This window comes from Motacilla alba, chromosome 27 (assembly GCF_015832195.1).
Source record: "Motacilla alba alba isolate MOTALB_02 chromosome 27, Motacilla_alba_V1.0_pri, whole genome shotgun sequence".
NCBI classification, from domain to species: domain Eukaryota; kingdom Metazoa; phylum Chordata; class Aves; order Passeriformes; family Motacillidae; genus Motacilla; species Motacilla alba.
In genome coordinates, this window is record NC_052042.1 from 408,357 (window position 1) to 434,761 (window position 26,405).

The 26,405-nt window shown below is 50.7% G+C and overlaps 1 protein-coding gene across 2 annotated transcripts in view; it reads right to left on the reverse strand.

Moving 5' to 3' along the window:
• Positions 1-495: 495 nt before the first annotated feature.
• The window catches only part of LOC119712299 (corticotropin-releasing factor receptor 1), a 30,409-nt gene continuing 4,499 nt past the window's right edge, over positions 496-26,405 (reverse strand). The window contains exons 2-13 of one of the 2 annotated variants that reach the window (XM_038163329.1): positions 22,591-22,675; positions 12,943-13,062; positions 11,718-11,803; positions 10,644-10,747; positions 10,177-10,297; positions 9,572-9,725; positions 9,252-9,312; positions 7,829-7,901; positions 6,675-6,760; positions 5,150-5,285; positions 4,917-4,958; positions 496-4,261 (exon numbers count right to left, since the gene is read on the reverse strand). In XM_038163329.1, the coding sequence (XP_038019257.1) occupies positions 4,121-4,261; positions 4,917-4,958; positions 5,150-5,285; positions 6,675-6,760; positions 7,829-7,901; positions 9,252-9,312; positions 9,572-9,725; positions 10,177-10,297; positions 10,644-10,747; positions 11,718-11,803; positions 12,943-13,062; positions 22,591-22,675 (1,209 nt within the window). In that variant the 3' untranslated portion in view covers positions 496-4,120. Of the gene's footprint in view, positions 4,262-4,916; positions 4,959-5,149; positions 5,286-6,674; positions 6,761-7,828; positions 7,902-9,251; positions 9,313-9,571; positions 9,726-10,176; positions 10,298-10,643; positions 10,751-11,717; positions 11,804-12,942; positions 13,063-22,590; positions 22,676-26,405 lie in introns of both variants that reach the window. The other variant, XM_038163328.1, reaches the window with a different exon arrangement.

Genomic DNA, 26,405 nt, shown 5'->3' on the forward strand with positions numbered 1-26,405 from the left:
GATCTCAGCCATGGTGCTTGCAGAGGCTCTCCTGGGAACAGGTAGTTGAGGACTGCAGCTATTTCCAAGCAAACCTGGAAAACCTGGATAGCCCTTAGTGCACATCCCTCTGGATGAGGGCACCAGATGGGAGGATGGACTCAGCTGTGGGTGAGCACATGAATTCCTGGTTGTGGATTAACCCATCCCTGCTCTGTGCAGGTGCCAATTTAGCAGCTGTGAGATCACACACCTCTGCTGCCTTCAGTATGGCCCAGAGGCTCTTCAAGGATTCTCTCCGTGGCTGAGCAGATGAGCTCTCCCATGGAATCACTTGTGTCTCTGATCCTTAGTTTTCCTCCAAATGGGAAAAATATGTCCCTTTGAAATTTTCATGAAAGTGGCAGAGCTGCCTGTCTCCTACCACCACGTGTGTCTGAGAGCCATTTAACTGCAACTGTGGTGACAAATATCAGCATGAGGCTCGCGCTGGAGAGAGCAGTGAAGGAGAGGGCATTGGAATTAAAGGATGAAATATTTATTTGGGAGTTCAGCAGTGCTCAAAGGACAACATATCACAGATGAGAGGCATCTTGAGGCGGACAGTGATGAAAGGCACAACTGAACCCACTGAAACTGCCATGAGATTTCCTCTCCCTCTCAACCTCCTACCCTTTCCAGAGTCCTTACCTGCCTGGGAAGGTACAGCAGGGTTCAACATCCAGGAATGGTCCAAAGCTGTGGACCACCAGACAGATATGTGTTGTTTGAGGAAGGGGAATGACAGCCTCACCTTGCTTTAAATACCAGCCATAAACCCTGTGATTTATGTGCCATGGAACTGGGAGGTCCTGGCTCTGGCAGTGGGGATATTTGCACAGGGCAGCCTAGTTGGAAGATGGAATGAAGGCACAGATCCTCCACAGGGAATCAGGATCATGAGCTTCCCTCTTTTTCCATTCAGGCTCTGGAGGGCAGGATTTCTCCATTGCTGGCCCTTGGTTTGCTGGGGATATATCTCAGGGCACCCAAACTTTGATCCCAGGTGGTGGGGCTGAGGGTGGGAAGTGACTCCAGGACTGGCGACAACCTCCATGGTTGGTTTAATGTGTCAACCAAATAAACAAGCTAAAGAAAAACCCATCTCACTGTGCTGGAGAAGGTCCTGTGCATTATCCCAATGGGATATCCCATAGCACTATGAGATCCCATCCCTGGAGTCCCATTTTGCTTTTCCCAGCCCTAAAGGTACCAGGATAACATAAAGGGTTAACACAGGAACATCCCAAGAGGCTTCAGCCTTGTCAAGAGCACTGGATTGGCAGGTCAGTAATCTCAGAGTCACTTGATAAGTTTAAATACAATCATGTAATCAGCAGGAACGCGTAATTATTATTTATGTGCATGGTGCTTACTAAATTACAGTGCTCTCCAAGGCTCTGTGTGATCAATGAATTAATTGTGCATCAGAAGACCTTGACCAGAAATCTGCTTGTGTCTGAATTTCACTTGTAAACATTGATGTATGAAATGAAAGTCGAGTTTAATTGGCCCTCCTCCTGCTGTGAAGCATGTTACATTTTTATTCTGTATTAGCTCACCTGGCAAGGGGGAAAACGTGGAGGACTTTCTCCAGCCCTGATTGTCTGAAAAACCTGTGAGGGATTCTCTTGGATGAGATGGTGTAGATACCTTTGTGGAGAGCCACCTCCATGCTCTTGGGCACATGGAGTTGGGGTAGAAAGGAGGCAGAAGAGCCTCTGGACAAGTGGGATGCTGAGCCCACTGCAGTGTGAGGATGACCCATGGAAACTGGGGAGGGGCCATGCCAGGGTTGTCTTTTCCAAAAGATAAACATGCTCCAAAAGTCCTTGGAAGAGGAATTGAAGTATTTTTAATCAAACAAGACTGAGAATACACACTCCAGCTATGGAAAGCAAAGTCACATCAGTTGGAGCAGACCACCAAGAGGAGAAGGGAGAAACAGTGATGTGAACACAGATGCTTCTGTTTGGGTTTCTTTCTTTGGTTTTTCAATTTCCAGCTTCTTTCCACCAGAAGACCCCACTTTAGAAAAATCCAAGTTGAACATGTAGCACATCATTTTTTTGGCAACATCACTTGCAGGGATGAGGAAAAAAAGCTCTCTGGGACATTTCCCCTTCTCCATTGTCAGCAGATCATTATTAGCTCCTGCTGAAGTACCCAACAGAGAAACCAAGACACAGAAGACGCAAGTCTACTCCTTGTAGGGCATCAGCAGAAAGTGTCCATAGGGCTGGAAGCTGCCACTTTTCCCATTGCATAACTCCAGGGGTCTTTTTCACATCCGTATTTTGAAGAAGGGGCAGTTTTGGGGACTGTTGGCAGTGGCTGAACTTGAACAAAGACTGAAACGTGCCCTATGTGTATGGTCCTTGTTGTGGTCACTGTGTCATACTGGGAACTGTTGCTGTTCCCAGCAGATTATTGGAGTCAATGAGATATTTCCAGTTTTGCTGCACTGTAGACATGCAGGTAGAAAATGAAAATGGGAGGGAAGTGTAAGGAATTTGCTCTAAACTACTGAATTTCACAAATGTTTGAAGAAAGAACCCAGAGGATTTTCCCTATGCTTCTCTTCAAATAAAAAGATGCAAGATTTTATTCCTTTCTGGTGGTATATCCTGAGGAAATCACAAAATTCTGCAATTTCAAAGATGCTTAAATCTCTCCATGACAAAAAATATTTATGCCTGTTCTTTATAGTGGGAAAACTGAGGCACAGAAGTGGGAAGGGGCTCACACCACACCCTGTATGGCCCAGTAGCAAAATCCCTGGGATGCAGAGGGCAGACAGCCCATAAACCTGCTGTAATCTGTCTCCTGCCTGGGCATCCCCAGACCTTTTATGGGACAAAGAAAAGGTGGCTCCAAAGAGGTCAAGGCAAATCCACTCCTCTGCTCAGCTGCTTTTGGTGACCACATGGAAGAGGGCAATGAGAGAGGGGGAACTGGGGACAATCTGGAGTCCCCAGAATGGAGAGGAAGATAGGAAGGGAGGGAAGGGAGGAAAGGAGGCTGCTGCTCCTCCAAGGCACTTAACCCCAATGTGGGGATGGTTTGGTCCCATCCCCTGCTCAAGAGCAAGGAGCAGCTTTGGCACTGGGCCCACCTGCCCAGGTCAAAACAGGGCACGGACGAGGAGGCAGAGCCAGGGCTTGTCCCTGCAGTACCTGCCTTTGGGGACCTCAGCCAGTGCTCCACTGCAGAGCTCCCTCACCTTTCCACCCTCTGAGCATGGACATGGAGTGACCCTGAGGTCCAGGGCTTTGCAGAGACCTGTGGATCCATCTGGGCTGAACCAGAGAATTTAACTAATTCCTGTGCTTCCCTCCAGATCAAGCCAACTCTGTGTGGCTGTTCAGAGCCCCTGGGACCCATCCCCATGGGAGGGGGAGTTACCTCGCCTCTCCCACTCTACTGCTTTACCCCACCTTTGGTGTCAAGATGAGAAATGACCTAGTCAGACCAAGCAGCAGTTACAGGACACCAGGATACACTGCAAGAGACAGGGGAAGGACTCAACCCCAGTGCTACAAAAACACAGCCACATGAAGCAACGTCTACAATCACTCTGGGGCTCTCCATCCATCCCCTTCCAACACATAGGACTTTGGCTCCTCTAGAGGGTTCCCCCCCCCCACCAGCAACATTCTAGCATGTGCTCACTGGAAGGCTGACCCAGCTTCCCAGGGAATTAGCCCCATAAGCTAACCCAGCACTGTCCTGGTTTCCTGTCACCTCAAAGCAGACAAACCCGATAAATCATGCCCAACCCTGAGACATCATGCCCAGGATGGAGCTGGCAGAAAGCTGCTGCAACGTCTCCAGGTCCTTCTGGCTTTCTGCCATGCCAGCAGGTCACACAGCTGCCAGGGAGATGACAAAGCAGCATCTCAGCTGTCCTGTCCTCCAGGCCTGCCCAGCACATGGGGCTGGAGCTGTGCAGGTGTCCCATGACCAAGTGAGTTCATGCTCTCCTCGCGGGGCTGGGGCCGCTGGCAGGACGTGGTCCTGTGCCGTGCCCCCCTCGCAGGGGCTCCCCACAGTGGGGACATTGGCTCCCGGTGCAGCTCCCAGTGGAGCTCTCGCTCCTGGCTCAGACAGCCGTGGACTGCTTGATGCTGTGGAAGCTGACACGGGTGGGGGAGGTGGGGATGGACATGGCCCTTGCCACGCGGGCACGGATGGAGTGCTTGTCCTGCCACCGGTGCCACCGCTTCCGTACGGCCGATCGCACCTGGGCAAGATCAATGAGGGACATTTGGTCATCACACAGAGGCTGTCCAGAGGCACCAGCCATCCTTCTCCTCAGTCCTCCAGCCAAAAATGGATTAATGATATGTGATATGCTAACAAAACAGGTTCATGCAGGGTAAACTTTCCTGAGTCAGCAAAGGTGTGGGAGCATTTGGAGGAGGCAGAGGAAAGAGCTGCCCAAATATCTCGCCCCAGGATTCACTTCTACTCTCAGCTCCTTTGCTTTCTGCTGTTTGTGTTTGGGGCAGAGCCTGAGAGATATCCTCATCCATGTGCAGTCCACGTGTGTATGGAGCTCACCCTGGGGAAGGATTTCCCTGGAATGGGGAGGGCCCTTGGCTCTGCTGCACCAAATCACACAGGTGCACCATGAGAGCCTCTGTTCTTGGGGCTGGATTTTCTTCCTCCAGAGGAGGAGACAGACAGCAGCCATTCCTGTCTGGGTAAAATCTGGGGCTGCAGATGTAACTGGGGCTGGAGGTGAAGCACCAATTCCAATCACCAAAGACCTTCAGATGGGGAACTAGGGACCAGCACTCTCCAAGTCCTGTGCAGCAGTAGAGCCTCATGCTGAACTTGTCTGCTTCAAGGAAGGGTGTAGACCCCCACAAAAAACCCCAGCCCATTGTGCTCACCTCACTGTTCAGGAAGCAGTAGAAGACAGAGACGAAGAAGCCCTGGAAGGAGACAAGCAGCAGAATCACAGCAAAGAGGTACCCCCAAGCCAGGAGCTTTGGAACAGCTCTGGGGTTTGGGGATGTCTGGTTTTGGGAGGGGGCAGAAGTGGGATGAGGCACCAGCCAGGATGGGCTCCTCCACATCCCTTGGTGAGAGGATTGGGATAGGAGCCAGTGTGGAGGACCGTTACCTGGAAAGACTCCAGAAAGGAGTTGAAGTAGATGAAGACTATCCTGGAGATCTCATCCTCCCCAGGGTTGACAAAGAACAGCATGTAGGTGATCCCCAGCAAGGGCAGCAGCACCAGTGTGGCCTTGACTGCTTTCCTAGGGAGAAAACAAGGACCAAAGCTGCTACAGTGCAGCCCTGGGCACAAGGACTCTGCCCATCCCACTCCCAGCACCGGCATGGCTTGGACTGGTCTGCTGGGACTTGAAAACCAGTGACTAGGGGAAGATGGAGCCAAGTTGGGCTGTTTTCCAGTGCAGTTCCCAAGGGACTGGGCTGGTTTGAGCACTGGGCCCCTGCTCTGCTTCTCCACCCAGAAAAGGGCAGCGGAGAGCAGAGGCCTGACCTTGAGCTGGCACAGAATGATTGCTTGGCTGATCTACAGCTCAATTAAAAAGGAATTAAGGAGGGTATAATAATTCACACCCTTCAACATAAGTTTGTGAAAACCTTATCTCAGGTAATTAATTTGATATCATGATGAGATTACAAGTACACTTTGTGAAAAGTATAGTGCTGATACAGAGAGTGTGGGAAGGATTGCGGCTTGGCACCTCATTCCTTTGGATCAGGAGACAAGAACAAGGCCAAGTCATCATTTTTTGCTTAAAAATCCAGTTAATGGACAGATTCCAACAGTAGACGGTCATCCCTGGAGGGTCTGAGCTGGGCAGGGAGGGGGTCTGCAACCTGTTTTGCATCTCTGATTTAAGAGGTGAGAACAGTCCCGGACTCAAATGGGCTGATGATATGGAGGAGCTGGAGGGAACCAAGGACAAGAGCTGGAAAACTACAGTACAGTACATTCACTGGTGCAGCTTTCCCAATAACAGAACCAGAATTTTTCCTTTCTCAGCTGAAAAAGCCACCCTCCACCTCAAAACAGCTTCTCTTCATCTGGCACACAGTGAGATTCCCCAGTTCCTGCCCACAAAATGATCCAGACAGGGGCAATGATGAAGCCCAAAGTGTCTTCTATTCTCGGTACTCTGGAGAGCTGCTGTGGCCATGCACCTCTCACTGCAAAATATTCCCCAATGGGTAAGGAGGGGTTAAATCTTCCTGCCTTGTGCTGTGGGAGTACTGTCTTCTTCTTTACAAGGAGGTGTTGGGATGGCATTGATTCATCAGCTTCCTCAGCTTTTGCTTTTCTGTCAAGCAGTGATTTAATTCTCACCTCCATGCCAGGATTTGCAGCTCCCAGCCTGGACAGCTCATCAGGTCCCACCAGAACAGGCTTTTTCAAAGAGACTCAAATCCCAAGAGTTCACTTCAAAGGCAAAAACAGCCATCCACACTCTACATCACAAGGCTATCCCTGGCCAGATTCAATGACCATGTGCCTCCAAAGGGCATTTGAGGTGCTCTCAGGTGTATCTCCATGCTCCCATCCCCTTGCTACCTCGCTAATGGGACTGTTCCCATCCCCACCAACCATGAGAGAATCCAGTTCCTAGGCTGGCTTCCAGGGTCGCTCATGCTCTTACCTGTACTGGATTGTCTCTGACGTGGTTGAAGCTCGGAGCTTCGTCATGAGGATTCGGACAATGTTGAATAGAAAGATGAAGTTGATCTGGGAGGAACAGGGTCACTGGTTAGTGTCTGCTCCCTCAGTATTTCCTCCCATTTCCTCTGCAATGGGGGGGAAGGGGGGGAAGGGGGAGCCAGGGGAAATGGGAATGTTTCCTCTTGAACCTGATCTACTGCCTTCCATGCACCATGACAGGATGTCTGCTTTTTTAAAAAACACTTGAATAATAAGATTTAGGAGCTTGGTCAGGGGATCAGGGCAGCAGGACATGCCAGGAGATTGCCAAGGAAGGACAAGTGCTAGAGGAATGGCTGAAAGTGAAAAAGCAGAGGGAGAGGAAGAACCTAAGGTAGAGACTGGCAGCCGTCAAATCCAGGGTCTGCCTGGTTGCTCTCTTGGCTGCTGAATCGCTAATGAGGGAATAGGAAGGAGTCTTTGGAGCTGAGCACAATTGACAGGAATTAGTAGTGGCCTGGCTGCCTGATGGGTTAGGAAATGGGAAGTAGGATCAATTATTCCATCATGCTGGTGATTTTTACTCAAGTTTTCTCAGCATTGGGCAAGGAGGAAGGAATAATTTTGGGACTTTGTGCATGGCTTTCCCCCTGCAAACACAGGTTGGACCCCCAGCTTGTGACCTGCCACCTCTGCTCTTCTTTGTCCCTCCCCAAAAGACAAAGCCCCATCCATGTGACCCTTGCATGAAGCACAGCTACTCAGGTGGGGACCAGGAACAGAGAGGTGCAATCAGTATAGGGTAATGGAGTCAAGGATCCCAGGCTACTGCAGATGCTTGGCAGAACCCACAGCATCCACCCACACCCAAACAGTGCCATGGCAGGCATGGTGGGACCTACTGATGCACGTTGGAGTCTGCTGATGGGACACCCCGGTCAGAGTGAGGTTTCCAGGCTCCTTCTGCAGCCCACCCCAAGCCCAGAATTGCAAGGGCAAGGAGCAGTTTGGGTGAGGGACAGCGCTGCTGTGGGGCAGCAGAACCAGCCCCAGCAGAGTGGAGCTAAAGGAGGGGGCAATACCCTGTACAGAAGCAGCTGTGACCCACCTGCACACAGAAGGACTCTAGCACACAAAAGGTCACTTTGCTCTTACCAGAAGCACCAGGATCATGGGGCCTTGGTAAATGTAGTCAGTATAAACACCTGCTCGCTTCCCAAACCAGCACCTGCAAGGCAAGGACAAGCCTGACATGGGAGTGACCTGGATAGACTCCTGTCCTTGCACAGTCTCTGTAAGTCACTGTCTGTGAGGTGAAAGCACTAAAACTGCAGCTGCTGCAGCCACTGTGAAATAGCTTCCCTGGGAACTCAGTAAAAGGAGGTGCGTGTGAGCTTGTGGGAGTGTTTATGGGCCCCATATGAATGTGGGAGCTGCTTATTGCAGGACAAGCAGGGACACGCTCCTCACAAAGGAGGTGACAGTCCCAACTCCGTTCTGCGTGGGGGCTGCCTCACCTCACATCCTGGGGGCAGTTTTGGGCACAACAATGTAAGAAAGATCTGAAGCCAATAGAGAGCATCCAAAGGAGGGGCATGAAGATGGGGAGCAGTCTGGAGGGGCCACATGAGAAGCAACTGAGGACACTTGGAAATTTCAGCTGGGGCAGAGGTGACTGAGTTTAGACTTCATCAGGGGCTGCGGCTCCTCCCCAGGGGCAGTCCCCATCTCTGCTCCCTGTGACAGGGGCAGAACCCAAGGAAATGGCCTAAGGTTGTGTCACAGGGGAGTTTGGGATGGATATCAGGAAAAGTTCTTCCCCCAGAGGGTGCTTGGGCAGTGAACAGGCTCCCCAAGAAATGGTTAGAGCCCCGAGGCTGCCAGAGCTCCAGGATCTTCTGGGCAATGCTTTCAGGGATGCACAGGGTGGGATTGTTGGGGTGTCTGTCCAGAGCCAGGACTCAGACTCTGTGTTCCTTGTGGGCTCCCTCCAGCTCAGGATATTCCATGGTATTCCATAACCTCACACACAGGTCTGGGTCAGCTCTGTCCTCAGCAAACCCTGCAGGAGCTCATTCAGGTGTATCCCTGTCCTGGGAGCACCTTGTCAGGGTTGTTCAATCAGTGCCTGTGTCAGTAGCACGGGACTTCTGTAGTCAGCAGGGAAAACTACCCCTGGAAAACAGAACAAGCTGCCATTCATCTCAACAGGCTCCTTTCAACTTCCCACTCTGCGATGAACTCTCAGGTACCTGTTAAGACCTTCATCAGCAGGAGTCTGTGAAAATGGCTCAGGTGGGGGTAATTTAGATCTCTGCTGGTTAAATCCCAGCTCCCTTTAGTAAACCTGTTGTAGGAAATCTGGTATAATATCTTTTTCCCCTTAAAAATCACATTTGCCTTTTGAGGAGAAACCAGCAGGGGCAGGGCTTGTGCTGCAGAGAGGTGAAAGGTGGGATAAAAGAAAGAATGGAAGAATATTATCCTTTTTTTCCTCCCTGACAGAATTCCTGACACAACTGATCCCTGAGGATTTGGGATAGAAAGAAGAATGGAGGATAAGAGCAATCAGGCTCACTTCTCATTGTCGTAGTAGAGCTTCCCAATGGCCCAGGCAACGATGATGGGAAAGGGGATACCTGCAGGGGAACACACAGGTGAGTCTCAGAGGTGCAAGGTCACCACAAAACCACACCGTAACAGGGGTTTTCTCACACACAAACCACCACACACAAACCACCCAGTGCGATGAGGTGTCCATGCAAATCCCATCCTCCTGCTCCTGGCACCCTTTTTGCAGCTCTTTGTGTGCAAGAAGAACTGGAGCAGAGGCTGGAGGGGGCATCACCCATCACTAAACCCTGGGGACAGCTGGGTGAGGGGAAGCCTGGCACTCACACCAGCCAATGCAGATGAACATCCACTTGCGGAGCTTGTCCGTGGAGTACGTGAGCACGATGGCTGTGTGCAGGTAGCAACCCTCGCCGAACATCCAGAAGAAGTTGGTGACATGGAAGTAATTGTAGGCAGCAGTGACCAAGCGGCACCAAACCTGTCAGGAGAAGTGGAGCCTGTTGAGATCTGTGTCACAGTGGTGCAATCGATGCATGGAGCAGCACAGACCCTTGCAAAGCAATCAAACCCATGTTTCCCATACACGTGGGGTGCCTGCCAGCCACCATCCAGCCCTATTTGTTCTCTGAAGTTGCTTTTGTAGCCACATCTTAGTGACTTCAAACTGAAAGAGAGTAGGTTTAGAGAAGAAATTCTTCCCTGGCAAGGTGGTGAGGCCCTGGAACAGGTTGCCTAGAGAAGCTGTGGCTGCTTCATCCCTGGAAGTGTCCAAGGCCAGGTTGGATGGGGCTTGGAGCAACCTGGGATAGTGAAGGTGTCCCATGGCAGGGGGGTTGGAACTAAATGATCCTTAAGGTCCCTTCAGACCCAAACCACTTTGGGTTTTTCTGATCTCAGGACTGGGCTCAGCCTGGAACAGCTGCACCTACCACATTGCTCTCGTGCACCTCTGGGTTCATGGTGAGCTGCACCACGAACCACGTGGCATTGCGTAGGATGAAGGCTGTGATCAGGTTCCAGTGGATGATGTTTCTCAGGCACCGGATGCTCCTGGAGAGGGGTGGAACAAGGCACCGTCAGAGCAGGGGAACTGGGGACAGTGCTGTTTGTAGAGCTGAGTGTGTCTGTTGGGACCCCAAGGGTGACATGCTGGGACCATGCTCTGGGTGAGGGGGGCAGGAAGAAGACCAGGAGGTCGAAGGTACCAAGGAGGACCCCCTGCCTCCACAACTAGATGCTTTAAAAAGCAGCAAAAGAAAAACAACCCTGAGATAGGCAGGATCCCTCCAGCCTGGAGGGCAATGGCTTTGGCAGAGCAGATAGCAAAGCACAGGAGCTGGGTCCATCCCTGCCTGAGGTGACCTTGCAGGAACATGGCAGCAGGTTTGTCACTCACCGCAGGCGCATGAAGAGGACAAAGGCCACGAGGAGGGCCCCCAGCGAAACACAGTGGCCCAGGTAGTTGATGATGACAGCGATGTGGTAGTGCAGCTTGCTCTTCTTCTGGGAGTGGGGGAGATGGGCAGAAGGTCAACAGCAGCCCAGGTACTAGCACAAAGCCACCTCCTCCACCACCATCACCTTTGGCAGCTGCACCTCAAATTCTGGGCCCTTTTTCAGGAAGCAATTGGATCTCACCCTGGGACAGGACAGTGGGAATGGAAGGAGATGGGGCTAATGTGGGAAGGAGAGGCATCAGCCTGGTTTCACATCTCACTTGTACCAGAGCAGCTCACAGGACAGCTCAATGCTGCGACATCCCAATCCCTTCTCTGGGGAAACCCTGCTGGAACTCAGTTGAGCTCACTGGAATCTTGTATCTCAGTTCATCCCCCATTGCCCTGGGGGCAACTGAGAGGCTAGGATGAATTTGGGCAGAGAAAAGTGTGAGTGATAATTGAACTAATTGATCACTCCTGCTGTTAGGCACTCATCCAATTGGTAAATACGCAATTAAGTGAGTGAAAAAAACATTCCTGGCAAGAGATATCAGCATGTTAAATATCACAGTTGATATCAACTGCAAATGAAAAAATCATATCTCTTCTCTGCTTCAGTGGGTGGCTTGACCTACTCACAGGCTTGATCCCCATTTTTGTATCTTTTTCAGCTTCCTAAATATCTCCTTTATTTCATTGCCAGCAGGGAAGGATGGGGTTTTCACTGAGTGTCAGGAGGGAGCTGCAGGAAAGTGACAGGGCTGATCTGTATCCAGAGGCCCTGGGGATCTCACCCTGCCAATCCTCTTGGATTTTTAATGGGGATGGAAACAGGCATGGCTTTATTTCTGATGGGGAATAAAAATGCAATCAAGAAGGGGCCATAATTGCCACATGCAACTTTATCACTGGAATGCTGCTGCATGCTCAGCTCCTATGGGGCATTCCTGGCCTGGATGCTGTTGCCTTCAAAACTCCATCATCTGTCTCTCGCCCTCCTGCCAAGAGCCCAGGGACTCCCAAGCTCCTACCTCTTCACTGAGGATCTCCTGGCACTGGGAGTAGTTGACACGTGCTGCCCAGCTCCCATTCGCAAGGCATTCCCTGTACCCATTATCTGAAAGAGAGGATGCCCATCCAAGGGTTAACAGAGCACGGGGATAGGCACAGGCATGTGACCTGACTGTCACTAATGCAGGGCGTAGGCATCAGGCCAGGCCTGGCATCTTCTGCTTTGAAGGCAGCTCAGCTACTGCCATGGTCACAGTTACAGAACCAAAATCCTTAGAATATTTCAGACCCTCTCAAGAGCTTTGGGTCAGCACCAGCTCTGCCCTTGGCACTGGGGGACCCCAACGTGTCCTCACCACACGCAGGGATGCAGTGGAAGCAGCACCAGTCCTCTTCTCTTTCACTCTGCTGTTTGCTTGGATGATCATGTGCCAGCCCAGGCTCTCTGCTGAGATGGCATCATGAAGTTTCATTTTTCTCCCTGAATTAGGAGTTTTTTGCCTCCCAGCAAGGACAGTAGGTGTCAAGGCTGACTGGGAAGGAATGGCCCAGGCACCCCAGAGAGTCTGTCATTGGTGTCAGCAGTGGGGCGATGCCAGCACTGGGGTGAGACTGGGCTACCATTAACAGGAGGCTGTGAGCCTCGTCAGGATGATGGGGTGGGAAGGGCTCAGAGACAGGCTCAAGTTGGGATTAATGCAGAGAGGCTCCTACAGTGGCACAGGAGGCACCAAAAAGCCGGAGCTGTGTGTCTGTGCCATCCTCCATGGCTGCAAGAATGTGCAGGATGTTTTTTGTGAGAAGCAAGGTATTTCTTTCATCAAAAGCAGCACTTGGGTGATCAGAAACTCAACCTTATGCTAGGAACGACTTTGGGCACTTTTCATATTGCTACATCCTCTTCTCCCAGCATGTCCCTGGCAGTGACAGTGCAACCACCTGTGCCAGGAGGGGAGGACGTTCAAAGTCACCCAGTCTTTGCTCAGCTGGAAGCTTCAGGCCCCTGTACCACGTTTAAGGGCAGGGCAGGAAAACTCCTCTCCCTGTGTCCCCAAGATGGGGACATCAGCGCTCTCCTCCGTGCAGGACCTGCTTATAAAGCTGCTTCTCTGAAACGACCCTCCCTGAAATCTGGGGCCTGAGGCACTGTTTTCTTTATGGTTGATGAGCTTTGTTCCCAGAGGTGTATTGTCACTCGTCCAGAACCCTCGCCCGCCGTATCCCCAGCAGTGCTGCCCCTCTTACTGGTGGTGTTGTACCGCACGCCATAGAAGTACTCGGGGCAGGGCCGAGCCACCAGCTGTCCCACCGCGCTCCGGGGCCAGCATGTGCCGATCAGGTCCACTGAGGCGTTGCACTGGAGACCTGCAGGGACAAAGTGCACAGGGTTAGCAGAGGTCTGTGGGCCACTATGGGCCACTTCCAGGCTGTTGAAAGGTCAGGATTTGCCTGGAGAGCTGGGGGTGCTGCATCAGTTGATGGGTCACCACAAGCTCAGCCCCCAGAGAACTCTCGTGGCAGACACCAAATGGGGCCTGTGCAAGACTTGCAAGGGCTGGTTGAATCATCACGGCCATGACTTGTAGCAGTGGGAACGAAGTGACACAGACACCCCCAACGCATGCAAAGGAGATTGTCTTATTGTAAAAATCGGCCCCTTTTTATACCTTTAATCTCCACCCGACATAACTGAAACCAAACCGAGGCCTAACAGAGCTTAACAGAAAGAGGCCACCCATTGGCTGGCTCAGCTGCAGTGCTGCTGTCCACACATCCTATCACCCAATCAGCTTCCCGCTCACACTGTCCATGCATCCTATCACCCAATCAGCTTCCTGCTCATACACTGTCCATGCATCCTATCACCCAATCAGCTTCCCGCTCACACTGTCCATGCATCCTATCACCCAATCAGCTTCCTGCTCACACTGTCCACGCGTTCCTTCAGCCAATCAGCTTCCTGCTCATACACTGTTCATGCGTTCCTCCATCCGATCACAGCCCCACTTCCAGCTGTCACTCAGCTGACTCTGTCCTCACTCACAACAGCCTCTTGCCTCTCAACCTGTCTGGCCTGCAGCTGTGCCTTTCCCACAGGGATTCTGGCGAGCCTGAGCCTTAGCAACTTAATAACTGTAACCTCATATCCTACAATAACTATTTCTCTGGTCCTGTCTAAAACTACTGGCTAAGCCAGTAAACTGCTAAAGAACTGGCTAAGCCAGTTCTGGCACAAACTTAATTTTAGTCCTGGCTTCCAAGTCCCCTGGCTCTGGTTTCCTAGCCCCGCTCCTTCCTTCAGCCATGATGCTGGCGTCCAGCCCCACAACAGGCAATATGACAGACTTGCTCCTCCTCAGTGGTGTGTCCAGTCTGGTTCTAAGTCTCTCCAAACATCTCACACCTCCTGGCTGCAAAATCTCCTTCCCAGCCATTCCTGTTGGTCTCTTCCAGTCCTTCCCGCGTAGAAAACTCCAAAGCTGATGCTATTTCAGATTTCAAGGATTTGTGTGCTTTTCCCAGCTACACGAGTGTGCTAACGTAGGCATTAGGTAGGCCAGATTGTGAGCTTTTTAATGTATAATTAGGACAACATGTACCGTAGTTAAATATGTCCCTGTTTCATCTCACAGTGAGGTCAGAAGCACAATGGCTACAATATCCATGTACTACAATCTAAGATAAGCAGGAAATGGATGAGCAGGAGATGCTGGAAGAGGCAGAGTTCAGTCCAAAACACTCCTGGATGCCAGAGATGTTTGTGCTCCTTGCACAGAGACAGAAATTGCCATTTCCTAATACAAGACACCCCAATTCACAACTCCTTGGGTGCAAAAACACAGCATTTCTCCTCGCCCTGGATTTGTGGTTGTTATTTGAATGCCTTTCCCAAAAATTCCTATGGATGGAGCTGGCAAAAGAGTGATCAAAGGAAAAAAAGCAAAACACTGTTGATGATGATGACGATGATGAAGGTTTTTATGGAGGAATATTTGTTTTCATCAATTATCTGAAAAATTGGCTCCTTGTTATTTTGCGATGTTCTCTGAGAAAATTTTCAGGGCTTTCAGTGTCTTGAAATATTTTAGCCATGGAGAACAGCTTCTAAGCATGTGAGCTGGGGAAGCATCAGAGCATGGTGAGTGTTACCTTCTGCCTCCCATAGCTTGTAGGGAGAAATTAATTTTAACAATGACCTTTGTTTTAAGCTTTGCTAATGTGTAGGGTTGCTGTGGCAACGTTCCCTTTACGTTAACTGTTTTAAGCCTGTATTTTGTAGGAAACAAGGAGCCTTTTATCACATGTGTGTCTGTGCCTTTCTGCATCCGTTTGAATTTATTGAGCTCCTTTGTTGTTTAGACCCAAATTTGACAGAGAAATAGAGGGTCACAGTTAAAAATTTTATGATAACATTCATCCTTGTAAGGAAAAAACAACCAGTAATTACTTGAACTAAGGACAAAGTTAAATTCAAGTGCTCTCCCTGTTAGCCACTGAGGTGAGAAGCTGCGTGAATGGAACAGGAAAAGCTTCACTTGGAACAATGCAGCACAGGAAAATGGGGCTTGCACAGTAATGGCCACGGCAGCTCATGCAGCTATCACAACCCCTTGCGGGGACTGGTAGGGCTGGGCACAAACTCCATTTTCTTTGCATAGTCTTTTGCCTCAGTTTCCCTCCTGCATTTCAGGGTCTGTTCTGGGGGACAGACAGAGATTACTTAGGGAAGCGTGAGCGAGTACAGGAAGAGTGAGTAATTAAAAGTCAGCAGGGCTAGAGAGCAACAATGATACTCTTCACCAGTAAAACAAACCCACAGCAATGCCATTAATAACCAACCCAAGAGAGACTCATGGAAATGATGTAGCCAGACAGAGGTACATCATCCTGTGATACGTCTGCTCGAGGCTGGATTGAATATCTCCACCTTTCTCCAAGGCACTCCTGTTGGAGCATGACAGGATCCCACCAGACACCAAACCCAGCGAGTCCCACCAGTCCCACCACAGGGAAGGTGCACCAGTGTCACCAGGAGCTCAGCCCTGCTCGTCCCATGGGTCAGGGTGGTGCTGTGGGGTGACATTGGGGTCTGGGGCTGTAGTCAGATAAGGAGATGCTCAGCCAGGTTGTCGGATGCTCGTGGACCTCTCCCTGTGCTTCACTCCTGTGCTGCCACTGGCAGCATTTGGAGCTCTGTCCCACCAGGTTTTCATCTAGTGGGTGGCCGTAATATTTTCCCCAGGCTTACACTGAGAAAGGCTTGATGAAGAAAGCATCAGAAAGCAGATGCTGCTCTTTCTGCTCTCTCCAGCATACAGAAAAGAGAAAAAACTGCTCCTGATGGGGAAGTGATAAGTAAAACGGTGAACACAAAGAGTGCCATGAGGGCTGGAGCATCCCCTTTGCCCAGCATAACTCCTTGCTCCAGCTCCCCACAAGTGGCACCTGGCTCCCAGCATTTAGAGCACTGTTTAGCATGGAAATGATATGTATCAGTAAGAAATGCTTCCCTGCCTGCTCGATGGCCCATCGGTGTTTGCAGAGGGACTATTCTCCAGGTTCTGCACATGAGTGCTCCAGCTTCTCAGCTCCATTGGCAGCACAGGTTTGCTCTTTGCAGATTTACAGCATGAAAGGTCAGTGAATTTCCTACCTGCACTCAATTCCCCTAATTTGGCTTCTTTCTACACAGAAACATGGTGTTTGGAGGAGGAAGGAGCAGGCCCTACTTTAAGACAGGGAATGTGGCACAGGGGAAGTCACTCCAATCCCTTCTCACCCTATTGCCTTTGCGTCGTGCTGTTCTGAAGCAATATGAAGCTTCTTCTGAAGAAAAAAGTGTCTGTCCAGGGACTTTGACTGAGACAACTATATCACAATAACTGTCTCAGGATAACTGTAGCAATATCCCATCTGTTTCAAGAAAACATGCTTCTCCAGCCTGCTCTCACCACTCGCAGAGACCTTCAAGATGGCTCTGAGCTCAAGCCACAGAACCATGTGACACCTGGCAGAGTAAAGCTCTCCACTCCCAGCTAATCTGTCAAAAGATTTTGACCAAATGGAGGATGGAGCATATTTATCCTGGTCCAGCAGTACCAGACGTGTGGCCACAGTGCTCTTGAGCTGGTGCCAGGAGGTCTGAAGTATTATCATATCATCAAACCATTGCTGGGATGCTCTGAAGAGGCGTAAAGCAAAGCACCTAACTGTGCTGGTAAACACATCCTGCTTTACACTGGGCAGAACTGTGCACCAGCACAACGCCCCAGTTTGCTGCTATGCACAGACACTCTGCGGGGTGGAAGAGTGAAGCCTCTGTCCCCTTCTACAATGCAAAGGGGCCAGTAGAAAGGATGGAAAGTTGAACTGCAGGCTCATTCCCGTGGCTGGGAGTGATGGGGTTATTTATCTAAGGTGTCTCAAGAGCCTAACAGCTGAAAGTTGTTAACCCATATCATTACCTGTCCTGAGCTCTTCTTCAACCATAGTTATCTCTGTCCAGCCCTGATGTCCTTTGTGACTGCATTGCTGCTGCTCCCTCGAGCTTCTGGCTTCTTGAGAGTGTCCCCTGTGTCTCTGCTGCAATATTTGCATTTGGCAATCAGGGCTTCATCTCCACATCTAATCACAACACAACTCACTGTGATGTCTGATGCATCAACTGCGAAACTGCACAAAAATCTCTTTGTCCCTCCTAGGCAGCTCCACCAGAGTGGTGAAGAAGAAAGACCCATTTCACACCTTATTGCCCCAAAACAGGGGCCACCTTTGGGGGACGCTTTTACTTCCAGGTGCTGAAGTGCCAGGGAGGGGTGGCTGGGTCGAGCTGCAGAGTCACTCAGACGTTAAATGCTTGAGTAGCACCTTGAGGCATTGAGGGAAATGGCACTGGGGGAGAATTTATATTAACATGGGGTAGAAACGGGGGTGGTGGAGCTGTTTGCCTTCACTGTGAGCAGGGGTCGGTGCTCAAGATGGCTGGGAGCAGCTGTGGCTGCCTCAAAGTAGATCCTTGCTTACACTCTACCTCCAGCACTGCTTGCAGTGGCATTGGCGGCTTCTATTTACCTTTGTAAGACTCCAGTCCTTAAAAAATCCCCATCAATCCTCCCAAGCATTCAAGTTCCATGATCCTCAATGTAAAATAATTACCCAGGCTAATTAAGCATTATGATAGCTATGGGCTGTTGTAATGAATTTTTGACTTGTTGCTATTCACCGTCACTGACTATCCCCTCGGGTCTTTGCTGCTGCTCTGGAGAAGAAAAATAAAAGGCACCAATCCTAGCTTGTGCTGTTGGTATCTGATGCTTCTGCTCAGTGTTGTCACTTATGATGATCCATGTACAGATTTTCAGCATATATGTGTGTATATATATATATATATATATATATATATATATATATGTATGTATGTATGTATGTATGTATGTATATAATGTATATAATGTAGTGGGTTGTGTTTGGGGCTTATCTTGTTCTCCTGACATGAACCACAGAGTGTTTGGAGTTGCTTTATAACTAAGTGTGGCAGGAAGTTCTTTAGTCCCTGGGGTTGGCTGGGATCCGGTGGTGGGTGAGTGAAACATCAAAATCCTTCCCTGGCAGTTTTCCCAGGAGAGCCTTCTAGTTTGGCTACAACTGAACAGTCTCTGGCAGTAACTTCATTGCATCCAGTCCAAAGTACAGCTTAACTGCTGTAGCTGCTACTCACACTGGAACGTGCCCGGACACAGTTTCCTACTGGAAAACCTCTTCATCTTCCCTCCTCCACTACAATAAAATCTATGAATATCAGTGAGTTGCTGCTGACATCCCTGTTTCCCAGATGATGGAGCAGAATGGCCTTACCAACACTAGTATATATTTAAATCCTCTAGGATTTTTGATATAAATGAGAGCTTTGTTTCCCAAAACTACCCACTACCATGTGTCTCCCTCAAGTCCCTGCCTATTCTGCATCTTTAACCCTTGCTCAGCTCCTTATTAATATTTCTGCCTTGGTGGAAGAGATGCCAGTGAGACTGAAAAGAGTCGCTGATGTTAATTTGACCTTTATGAATTTAAATTCCAGACTCACCCCAGGGGAGTCAGTGAGTGAATGAAAGAGCAGTGGCACGTGGGCTGCTGGGGCAGTGTCAGCGCTTTGGGAGCTGAGCTGGAGTGGGTGGAAAGGCTCTTGGTCAAATTGTCACCCGCTGTGAAAGGTGTTACCAAACTTATCTGATAGTGCCTTTGAAGGGTATGTTCTCATCACTCACTGCTTCTTAGCCTAAGGATTTTGCTGTATCTGGAGCAATTAGATTTGCCTTATTTAATGCAAAGCTACACTCCCTTTCCGCCTTGAAAAAAACCTTCTGTTAAAAACCCACAAACATTTTTTTTCTGCTTAGCTTTGGTGTCATTTTTCTTTGTTTTAGGTGAACTGGCACTGGCATGAAACATTTCTTTCCTGACAAGGAATTTTCTGTGCTCCCCTCTCTCTCCTGAGCACACACACAGGCTTGAGGATAAGAACTCATCATGATAACAAGCTTAAAGGAATGGATCGTGCAGCCAGGACCAGAGGGGGATGTGAGCAATTGGGTGGCAACTCCTTGGGCTGATCCAGGCTTGAGAGCTACGAATGGCAAAACAACCCTTTGAGAGTGTTCCAAGCTCGCTCTGCTTGAGTGCTTTCTGCTGAGCTGGTTTGGAAAAGCCTCATTATTAATTAGTAAGAGGCTTTCCCATCTTCTCAGATTCTCCTTTCCCTCCCCAGGGAAGCAGTCCTGCAGCTGCAGGAAATGCTTTGCCCCGGTGGATGAAATGACCTTGTCCCTCCCTGATGGACTTTGTGACAGGGCAAGAAGCAGCTGCACACAGACCATGGGGAGTTGAAATCATCAGCCAGAGAAATCCATGGTCTGAGTCAGTCCATGGGCTGGGAGCCTTTGGGACAGCACCTATCCACACCAGACAAGGGATGCTGATCCTCATTGCGTTCCTTTTCAAGCCCAGTCTGAGACTTTCATGGCTTGCAGATGTTTGGGGGTGCAGCTGACCTGACTTCCTGAATGCACCATGTTGACCTCAAGTCCAGCCTGATATTCCCTCTTCACTGCTACTCTGGGAGGCAGCTTTCTGATGGAGCATTCAGCTGAGCCCCTGTGTCCCAGTCCCAGCCAAAATCGGGGGCTCACTGACAGGAATTTTTGATGGATACCTAGACTATCAAGTTGGAGCATCACAATGAGCCTGAATTCCCAGGGATATCAGTGCATAGGGGGCTTGAAGGAAGATGGGGGAAACCATGGTGATAAGATGTCAGCGCAAGGGGGCCCCCAGCCAGGTAATAATTAGCATAGACTCCATGCATTTACAGAAGGCTGATCAATTATTCTTTATTAAGAAACCCATTGCTTTTTATACCCTAGTTCATTACAGGTGGACCTAATTGGTTCTTCAATCCAAACACCACCACCATTGGCTAATTAAGAAACCACCCTTTGGTAAACAAATCCCCTTAACACATTCCACATATTAACAATACCAGGTGCTTCAAGTTAAGATTTGTTTCTCATTCTTTTCTCTGATCTTCTCACAGCCTTTCCCAGAACGATGCCTGGGAAAGGTCTGTTTCTCTCTGTGGCCAGAGAGCTGCTGCCACAATAAGAGGGCAGGACAGGAGAGCTCTGTGAGGCTCAGGTGCTCCATGTCCTGGGATGAGAGTTTGTACCCCCTGAGCCTGGACAGCATCACCCCTGTGTGCCTCCACCTTCCACACCACTGCTGTGGCAGAGACTTTTCCAGCTCAGTGCACATGCCTAGAGAGTGCTGGCACCCTGGTGACATCACTGTCCAGCTAGATATTGTCTTTAAAACTGAGAGATTAAGGGACTGGTGACCCAGGAGAGGAGGAGAGCCCATGGTGGGCTGTGTTTTGGAGGAGGGATGCTGCACACAGGCATGAGGCAGTACCTGTCCATGCATCCAGTAGATCCCCTGATGAGCCACGCGCTGGGGGACCGCTGAGCTCGTGTTATCAGCATGTGTCATTTCCCATGGGTTGTGAAGACATTAACAAATTAAGTCTCAGGGCCCTGCTGCAATTCTCATTAGCATCATCCTAACAACTCTTCATGTTAAATAGCTCAAATCAAAGTTTCCAGTTTAGTAAATATCCCTCCATAGGAATTGCTGTCTCCATCAGGCAGGGCTTAAATGGACCCCAAGGACCAGGATTGGTGCTGAATTCCATTTCCCAAGCAGACGTAAGACAATTAGTTTCACTTCTGCCTCTTGTTCTAAGTCTCTTCCTCCAGCTGGAAGTGGCTCTCACATGTGCCAGAACCATCCAAATGAGTTGCTCAGGAATTGCAGGTTGCATGTATAGAAACAATGGACAATTTGCAAATCTGAAGCCTCCCGTTCTCCCCTCTGCCAGTGAGATGGACACTGAGGTGTATTAAATCCTGCTTGTAATCATGTGGATAAATCCCCACTGAGCAAAGCCCAATCCTTGCAGAAAGCAGCACTCAGTGCTTGAGGATGGTGGTGATTCCAGGGCAATCAATCAGCAAACCACAGCAGAAATTCTCCCCCCTTTCTGACCTCTCCCTCGGGCTTGGGAGGTTCCAGCAGTGGGTGGAAAAGGCCATGAGCTGGGCATGAGGATTCTCTGGGACCTGCCTGCTGCCCTGGGTCAGGATTTATCACAGCTTAACTTGGCCAAGGACAGGCCCTCGCTGAGCAGTGATGAAACCTTCAGGGACCAAAGCACATGAGTGATGACCAAGTTTCTTGTCTGACCAGACATCCAAGCATTGCCATTCCACAGGCAGCTTTTGTTGTCCCCTGGCTTTCTGCCTCCACCTCATGGGCTTGGGAAGCTTCTTGCAGGGAAAGGTAGCCTGGATTTGGCCAGACACTGGATCAGCTGGTGCCAAGATGGGATTTGTTAAAAAGGAGCTGTTAATGCTGCTATTTATGGGTGGTGGGCAGCCATCCCTCAGCTCTGGGTCCCCACGGCCATTCCTCAGTGCCCAGTCCCGTGGCCATCCATCACCCTGACAGAGAGTTCCTTGGTGCCTGCTCTGATTCTCATTCAGTCATGGAAAATCAACACGGCAGCATCCCAGAGCTGGGGAGAACTTTTCTCCTTGTCCCTGTGAGCTCCACTCCTTCTCACACTTCTCCTCCCCCAAAACCTGTCACTGCACCAGACCTGTCACTGCTGAGGTGACACCCAAGTCACATTCTGAATATAGACTAAAAGCCAGTTTTGGCACAAGCTCTGACCTGATTGGATCAAACCCACGTACAGTGTTGAGGAGGGCTGTCCATGACCCTGCTGCTCCCACCCATCAGGGCTGAGCCAGCCCTGGCCGTAGCCATGTCCCCAGAAGCTCTTTGTGACTGGTGGCCTCCCAAAGTGCTCAATGGCACCTGTGTAGGAGTGCTGGGAGGCAAAAGTTGGCTGAGCCCAGCGCCGTGGTGGCCGCACTGCACGGGTGACGTGGTCTCCACAAACAGTCAAAACCTCCAGTCATCATCGCTGGGCAGGGGGATGGTAGAGTAGGGTGGACATAGGGGCTGAAGTCCTGGTGTCCCTGGGCATGGCACAGAACACGCAGCCAGCCCTGATGTCTCTTTTGCCATCTCTGCCTCTGCCCAACAGACATTTATTTTCTCTGTTTTCATCTCCTGAGATCTGCATCTTCTACCTGCCACCACTGTCACCCTGCAAGGAGGCTGCAGCAGCACCACCAGAGGGCTGTGATGCAAGTCCCAGCTCCTCAAAAAGGATCCATGCAGCAGCAGATGAGCCCAGAGACACCCCTGACACCCTCTTGCAAGCACTGGATCCCCAGGGGTGGCTCAGATGGGCTGGGGCTGGGGGACACTCACCAGTGTGGTTGGTGACAGGCGGCAGGCTCTCGCAGTACTGCTCCTGGATGGAGGCTGCAACCGGGCTGTCCCAGAGGAGAAACGCCTGGATGGGGAGAGAGCAGACAGGGGTGGGGTTGTATGTGCAATATGCTGCTTCTCCTCCCCCAGATGCCTCCTTGGGTCAGATCTGAGCTTGCCCATGTCTGGGTGGGTACCACCCCCAAAGCTTGCACAATGGACATGTACCATTTACAGCGTGGCTTCCTAGGGAAACTGTGCTTATCTGAGCTGAAGGCTGGGGGACTGCTCTCTGTTTCCCACCCAGTGATCCTCTCCTGCCTTGACTATCCCCCTCAGCAAACCCTTCTGCAGCTCCTGCTGAATCATGGAACCTCTGCTATTTATCATTTTAATAAACCCTTTTGGGTTTACCATCTTTCAATCCTGAGAGCAGACAGGGGAAACATGATGAGCCTGACACCACACTTGGATTTTCAATCCCTTACTGAAATCACAGCCTTGTAAGCTGTCAGTGGGAAGATGTTCATACACATCCTTAAGGAGATCTGATCCACAGAAAACCAGCTCTGGCTAAAGTCTTTTTTTTTTTCAGGAGAATTGTCAGCAAACACCAACGTTCCCATTGAGTCGGAAAGCACTGACCACGATCTACCCAGCTCTGCTAAAACTCTGCACAAGGAGCTATTTGGGAAAAATGATTATTGAATTATTGTGCCTTTGCAGGAGTTTGGGGAAACTAAAAGTTTCCCCAGAAAGAGAAAGGCAATTGCCAGGATGAAGGGATTGCAGAGATGGCAGAGGGACGGTGCTGTTGGTCTCACAGCTCACCACGGTGCCTGATGAGGGGAGGAGGGGATCTGATATTTTGCAGGAAAGGGTGACACAGGCTCATCCCCTCTCCTCCACCAGCACTAATGGTGGATGAGGCTCAACTCCACTTCTTTCACCTTCAGCGACTGACCAAACCCCCTGGAGATGTCACTGCTTAAATGACAGAGCTGCGCCCCAAAAGACATCACATACAGATCCCTTGGGAAACAGCCCTGACCCTGAAGGCAGGAAGGGCTGCACCTCCCCTGCTTGCAGGCAAGCTCCCAGTTCCTTGGGGACAACAACCTCTGCCTTCCCCATCAGCCAGGCTGATTCCTAGTGCCTGACCCCCCTTCCTGAGTGCTATTTACCTCCCAAACCGCTCTGAACACGGAGAAGACATTCCTCCTCTTGTCCTTGAGCCATAGAAACACTGTCTGCCCTTGCTGGCATACCCAGCCATCCTCATGCCTTACCAAGGCATTAACAGGATTTATTCAGACACAGAGACAAGCTCAGCACCCACTTGCTCTTTTCCAAACAACTGTTTACTGCCTAGGGAAGCTGGTTTTGACAGCAAGAGAGATGTCAGGCAGACGTATAAATGGAGCAGAGAATAGCTGCCTTGTGTGACTGCTCCAATTGGCACAGAGGATCCGGCAGCTCAACGCTGCCCTGTGCGAGAGCTGTTTGGAGCCCCTGGGTGCTGGTCCTACAGGAGCCCAGCAGCTCCTGAATCTCCTTTCTGAAAGCTGAGACCACCCAAACTCCAGACAGGGAGGAATCAAGGTGTAGGGAGTCTACTCCCCTCTGTGTTGATGCCCACAGCTGGTGCCCATCACACCTGGTGGCTCTTGGCATTGGCAGATGGGACAGAAGGGTTCTGCCCAAAAGATGTCTGGGATGGTTTGTCTATCTGAATAGGCTTTCAAGTGTTAATTGGATGTGTTTCTCCTAATCCCAGCCTGCTCCAGCCTGGTAGTGCCCATTCTCCTTCCAGACACAGGGAGAGGTCTTGGCACTGAGCAGCACGTGGACCAAGCGACAACCAGAGAGGGGTGTGGATGGAGCAGTCACTGGCTCTTTGCAGGCTTTGTAAATGAGCTGAAACAGCTACAAAAGGAAGAAAAAAAAAAAGGAAAAAAAGGATCCCCAAAACAGAACTAATATTAAGAGATTTTTTACCAGACTCTGAGTCTTGTCTTACTGCAGTGTGGCCAAAGCTCTTGATAGAAGCAGAGTTTTGTCCCACTCCTGTCAGCATTTTGAGGGGAATAAGCAGGGGTGGTGCCAGCTGCAGGGGGATTTGCCCCAGTGAAAAAAATTCTTATTGCTGGTCACTGTCTTACCTGTTTTGCTCTTTGTGGGTTAGTGCAATGCCTCCCCACGCTTTTACAGAGAGAACAGGTCAAAGCTCCGTCCTTGAGGAGCTTCTCGTGCCAGAGCATCGCTGCTCTGTAAGATGCCACATGGTGCCCAGCAGGGCCCAGCCTGGCCGGGCTGAAGCCAAGCTCACCTCAAGAGCCCCAACACAGCAGTGGATCGTGCTCGGGCCAGAGAGGGGCCGTGTTCCTCCTGACCCTGCCTTCACACAGCTATGGCAGATCCCGCTCTGTAGGCAGGAACACCTCTATGACCTCTCTCAGACTGCCAAAATCCTGGAGAGCCTCAGCTGAGCTCTCAGCTGTCCGGGAAGGAAGACAATCTGCTCCTCTGGAAGCAGCCGCTTTGCACAATGCTCCCAGTTAGCCAGGGGAGCTGCTCCCACAGGGATGCACGATGGTTCTGCCAGGAGCTGCACGGGCCCCGTGGGTGCCTGCACTGGCAGCAGCTTCTTCTCCATCAGGAGCCACCATTGTCTCCCCTGCTGTTGCCTCAGCATCCGCCCAACTCCCTTCCAGGCTCTGTAACATCCTTGTTTTTATACACAGACATGGTTCTGGTTTAGTCATGGACCTCACGGAGCACCAGCTCCTTCCTTTCATCCCCACATTTTCTGTAGCAGGACCAGGCCCCCCAGTCCTCACTGCACAGCTCAGACACAAAACCCTGACACTGCACCATGTTTCCTGCATCCCGCACAGAGAAAACCTCTGTTGTGGTCGGTGTCCCACCACCCACCGTGCCAGGGCTGTCCCAGAGGGGAAACTGAGGCACTGAGGACCATCTGCCTCAGGTCACTCAAGCTGTGGGGCACCATGTGGGACAGATTTCTCCAATCTGGACACACCAACCATGTCCTGATGCTGCCAGGGCTCCAAAAAAACCCAGCTGTTCCTGTGCCTGTGAAGATGGCAGGTCCCCTGGGCCAGGAGATGCAGCATCGTGGACTAGCACAGTGTTAGCTCATCAGCACTGGGAGGCTGGCTGCTGCTGTGGGGGGTGAGCAGCACAATCACACACACGTGGCGTCAGTCTCTGTGACCTGCCACTGACCTGGCAGAAAAATTCAATTAATAACAATTAGGAATTAATGTCCCCTTGCGGTGCTTTTTGCTCTCCAAAGCAATCCACTGACACTAATTAATACATTCACATCCAACTGCATCCCCTGCACTGTGCTACCCAGAGACAAGCATGTGTGTCCCCCCCGCTACAATGCTGCCTCAGAAAAGACGGAATCTGCATGGCAGGAAGGCCTGACAGCTCTGAGCACGAGATAGATGCCTTGTAGCCTAATTAGCAATCTAGGAGGTCCAGTGCCAAGGGGCTGTAATTGGAGAGCAGAGCGATTAGTGGGATTGAAGCCTGGGATGAAGCCGTGGGAGGCAGGGGCTTTGCACAGAGCTGGGGAGGGCAGTGCAGCAGTGGACAGTGGAGGCCACTGTGACCTTCCTGGGAGGGGGGACAACACCATCCACTCTGGAGTTGTCCTTGCTTGTAGGGACTTCTCTGACCCATCAGTTCTGCTCCCTGGCTTGGCTGGGCTTGCTGCCCACTACAACACTTGGTGTGGAAGAGGAAAGACCTCCTGGAACACATGGGCAGGGAAAGGCTGAGCA